This window comes from Rhinatrema bivittatum, chromosome 4, assembly GCF_901001135.1.
Source record: "Rhinatrema bivittatum chromosome 4, aRhiBiv1.1, whole genome shotgun sequence".
NCBI lineage: Eukaryota > Metazoa > Chordata > Amphibia > Gymnophiona > Rhinatrematidae > Rhinatrema > Rhinatrema bivittatum.
In genome coordinates, this window is record NC_042618.1 from 353,471,652 (window position 1) to 353,475,978 (window position 4,327).

At 50.5% G+C, this 4,327-nt stretch overlaps 1 protein-coding gene across 1 annotated transcript; it reads left to right on the forward strand.

The window, feature by feature from the left end:
• Positions 1–2,070: 2,070 nt before the first annotated feature.
• On the forward strand, positions 2,071–4,121 carry NOG (noggin). The gene has a single exon (XM_029600692.1). The coding sequence runs from the start codon at positions 2,930–2,932 to the stop codon at positions 3,599–3,601; it is 672 nt and encodes a 223-aa protein (XP_029456552.1). The 5' UTR covers positions 2,071–2,929; the 3' UTR covers positions 3,602–4,121.
• Positions 4,122–4,327: the final 206 nt, after the last annotated feature.

Genomic DNA, 4,327 nt, shown 5'->3' on the forward strand with positions numbered 1-4,327 from the left:
CAGAGAGCTAATACTGGTATTTTCTCCCTTTATTGCTGTGATGTTCATATTTTGGCATCAACTGGAAAGCAGAATGGGAGGGAGAGCTTGCGATTCTTTTTTTTTTTTTTTTTCAGTTGTAAATTTTCTCCCTATGGAAAAAAAAAAAAAAAGTCACAGAGTTTCACCGGCCAAGGGATGAAGCCAGGAAAGTCTCCTGCCTGCCTGAGCGCAGACGAATGGACTGCGAGAGCGCACGGAGTGCTCAGGCACGGTGCAGAGACTCCACCTTTCATGATATATAGAGCTAAGGGGGAGGTATAAACCCACCAAGATACAAACACCCAGGGGCCTGGCTCCGCCAGGCTTTTGGAGAGGCGCCCTCATAAAAGCTAAGATAAACAGTTTATCAGCACATGAATGCAACAAATCCTGGCCCGAGACAAAAGGCCCATCCACCTTATGGAAATATCGAGGGGAGATTATAATGAACTTTGTAGCTGGGTGGTAGGGTACTGCAAGTGAACGGCTGGACATGAAATGAGAGAGGACACCGATCAGGGGCCTCACAAACCTTCCACGTTCGGTTTGGGTCTTTTTTTTTTTTTTTTTTTTTTTTTTTTAGCCTTTTAGAAACCTATGTGGGTCTGTAAAGGGTTTCCCTCAGAAGTTGTCGAGACATTGTTCTCTCTGCCTTATAAATTGGTGTTGCTTTAATGTACAAATCTGCTGCCTGCTTCCTTCCCAGCTATAAGACACCCATGTCACAAATTACTTTCCAAGAATGTTGGTACATCGTGTCTCAAGTCACGTTATACGTTGCAGCAGAAAATTATATTTCCAGATCCAAGATATTGTAAAGCTTCTATGAATATATGGGGAAGAGGGGTGATAGCTTCTGGCAGACGTGGGTTGGGTACTTTTTTTTTTTTTTTGCACCGAGATACAGGAATTGCGTTTAGTCTCATCTATAAACTGTTCTCGTCAAACATGCTCCTTCTGAAGGCAACATTTAATCTACACACCTGGTAGCCTCACCTAGGGCTCCGGAAGTTCAAAGGATGAATATTTCAATTCACTTACACTAGCTCAAAACAACAGAAACACTGATTTCAAAATGAACAGCTGGAGCAAATATTTCACTTACAGGAATTTAATTATTGCGCTACTGATGTAGCACTCAAGCAAAAAAAAAAAACCAACCCCAAAAATGAACAGTTTTGCTGCTAAAAGGAGTATCAGTACTCAATTACTATGCAGCAGTAGACATGAACAAACATGTCAAGACATCATCAGAGACCAAGAAAATGTTCCAGAAAGACTGAGAAATACTCCCAGTTTGTCTTGAGCACATGGTCTGATTAAACAGAACTTCCAAAGTCACCATGCTATTGTTATCCGTATATATCGCATCCTATCAACTTCAGAAGGAAGCTCTCCTTGGCACAATGCAAGTGTTAAGAAGTATACTAGCTGTAAATCTTAAGAGATTGAGATGGTTACCCGACTGCATCCTTGGTTGGGTACCATCTCAGTCTCACTTGGAGACACTGCCCCTACAAATAGTAACGCGTTACACTGACCAATAAGTTTATAATTATATCAAAGTGCCTTACGGCACGCTTTAAAAATTAGTTAAAATTGCAAGGAACCTGCGAACATGCTATTTTTAACCAATAAAATATCCCATCAATGAGCTGCTACCCCTTATATAAACTGTACTGCTTTGCAGCTATTGCGTACGTATGCACAGAAAAAAGCGCACTAGGAGGCTCGCGGTTTGGCTGAGGAGGGTTCAGTGTAGTCGGCATATAAAAGACTACGGGCCCGTCCTTCTGCGGCATACGCTGCCGGTTGCCGGCAGAGGGCGCCCTGCCGCCTGCTAGAAGGAGCCAAGCGAGAGGGCTAGGGAGGACGCGCCCCCGCCGGTCCCCTCCACTCAGGGAGAGGGAGGTGTCAGAAAGCCCTGGCCACAAGCCAACAAGAGTGCTCAATATGAATTACATCACGGCAGTGTGGAGCCGGGCAAATAAATCCGAGAAGCCCAGGTAGCTCTCACTTTGGCGTCCAGCAGTAGTAAAAAAAAAAAAAAAAAAAAAGGGGGAGTTACAAAAAAAAAAAAAAAAAAAAGGCAGCAACCATGCCCATGTGCGGACCGATTCCTGCAGGCGTGGATCCCCGGGCACGACCGGCCCTGTGGCGTTGCTGCCGCTGCTGCTGCCGGGTGACCAGCGAGGAGTAAGGAAGAGAGAGAGAGACCCGAGTCCGGCCGGTCCTCCCCCCCACCCATCTCCCCACTTTGCAGCAATGAGTCAGCGATCGGGGGATCGCCCGGAGAGCCCTCGGAGGGCAGAAACTTTCTGAGCGACTTTTTTTTTTTTCTTGTGCTTTGAGTGTGCAGAGAGAGCGCACAGAGTCCCGGGGCATCTGCAGAGGGCAGGCTGCAGCAGTGACACACCGCGGGACCCCCCCCCCCCCCTCCTCCCCGGCTGAGAAAAGTCGCAGGGGTTCTCTGACTGCTACTGCTTTTTACCTCCCCCTCACCCCCTCCCAAAAAAAAACTCTTCTGCTATTTTTTTTTTTTTAATTTGAAGAGGGTCTGGATCGAGAGTCTCTGGTTACCATGGTGATGAGCTGAAAATGTCGAAAATGTAAGGAAAACAAAAAAATCAAACGCAAAATAGCCCTTGGGATCTCGAAGGGAGGAGAAGAGCTGGTGCCCAGCACGCGCCTGCAGGCTGCAAGTCCAGGGGGGACGAGGGGGGGGAATCCTGGAAAGAAGAGTCTGGGAGGAGGGGGGGGGCCCACAAAAAAGTTTTTTTGCTTTTTAATTCCTTCCCCGCTCGGATCCTACCCCAAGCCAGCGGCATCCCGGGTGCCAGCCGCGCCGAATGCCTCTTCTATGTACTTGATCGCCGCGCAGAGAGGCGGGGGCTAAGCGCGAAGCAGCATGGCCCGGTCCCCGTGCCTGGTGACTCTCTACGCCCTGGCGCTGCTCCTCGGGCTGGGGCTGCGGGAAGGGGCCTGTCAGCATTACCTGCACATCCGCCCGGCCCCCAGTGACAACCTGCCCCTGGTGGATCTTATCGAGCACCCGGACCCCGTCTTCGACCCCAAGGAGAAGGACCTGAACGAGACCCTGCTGCGGAGCCTCCTGGGCGCCCACTTCGACGCCGGCTTCATGGCCACCGCGCCGCCCGACGACCGCCAGGGGCCGGAGGACCCGGCCGAGCTGGACCTGCTCCTGCGCCAGCGACCCACCGGGGCCATGCCGGGCGAGATCCGCGGCCTGGAGTTCCACGAGGGCCCGCCGGGCAAGCGGCCGCGGCTGAGCCGCAAGCTGCGGCGCCGGCTGCAGATGTGGCTCTGGTCGCAGACCTTCTGCCCGGTGCTGCACGCCTGGAACGACCTGGGCAGCCGCTTCTGGCCGCGCTACGTCAAGGCGGGCAGCTGCTACAGCAAGAGGTCCTGCTCGGTGCCCGAGGGCATGGTGTGCAAGCCGGCGCGCTCGGCGCACCTCACCCTGCTGCGCTGGAGGTGCCAGCGGCGGGCCGGCGGCCAGCGCTGCGCCTGGATCCCCATCCAGTACCCGATCATCGCCGAGTGCAAGTGCTCGTGCTGAGCCCGGCGCTGGCGCCCGGGGGGCCCGGATGAAGGACCCTGCTGCGCCTCCGGGCTGCGCTGCACTCCAACGCGTCAGGAGGACTTCTCTTTCTGACTTTGACTCTCGCTCTCTGTATATATTTGGTCCGAGTTGAAATTGCTATTAAAAAAAAAAAAAAAAAAAGGTCAGTATTATGCGTCCAGTCCATAGCGTCCTACTGTATTTTCCCAGACTATTATTCCGGTTGTGTGCTAATGTATCCTGTATTTATGTAATCCCAGAGCACTTCGCAGTCGCGAAGCGAGTTTTGAATACTTTTTTATATAGAAGGACTTTAAAGCTATTTTCCATTCTTCGGAAAGCGTGCCGTGTTATGGACCTCAGAAAGCGTAAAATGATGATGTTATTTTACAGTTATTGTAAATACAGAGAACAAATTGACAGACTAATCATGTAAATTAAGAGTATCTGCTATTTATTCTTTATATATCCGCGTAGTAAAGTGCAGTGCAGAATTAAAAGTGAACCACTAAAAGATGACGAGCGTTGTATTTTAATCGCCTTTCAGGGGCCTGTCCGGTGTTTTGGCTTTCATAGATTTGGCCCGTCATCCTGTCTGAACTCCACACTCCCATATCTACAGTAAACTTTTTGTCTCCTTTGAGCCAAAGCAACCAGCCCACGGGAGAGTGTCATCTTATTTAAGATCCATTTCAGCAAGCGTTGTTGCATTAAAAAAAAAAG

What these genes read in the sequence shown, in the direction of transcription:
- NOG (XM_029600692.1), top strand. Translation starts at nt 2,930, where the DNA reads ATGGCCCGGTCCCCGTGCCTGGTGACTCTCTACGCCCTGGCGCTGCTC.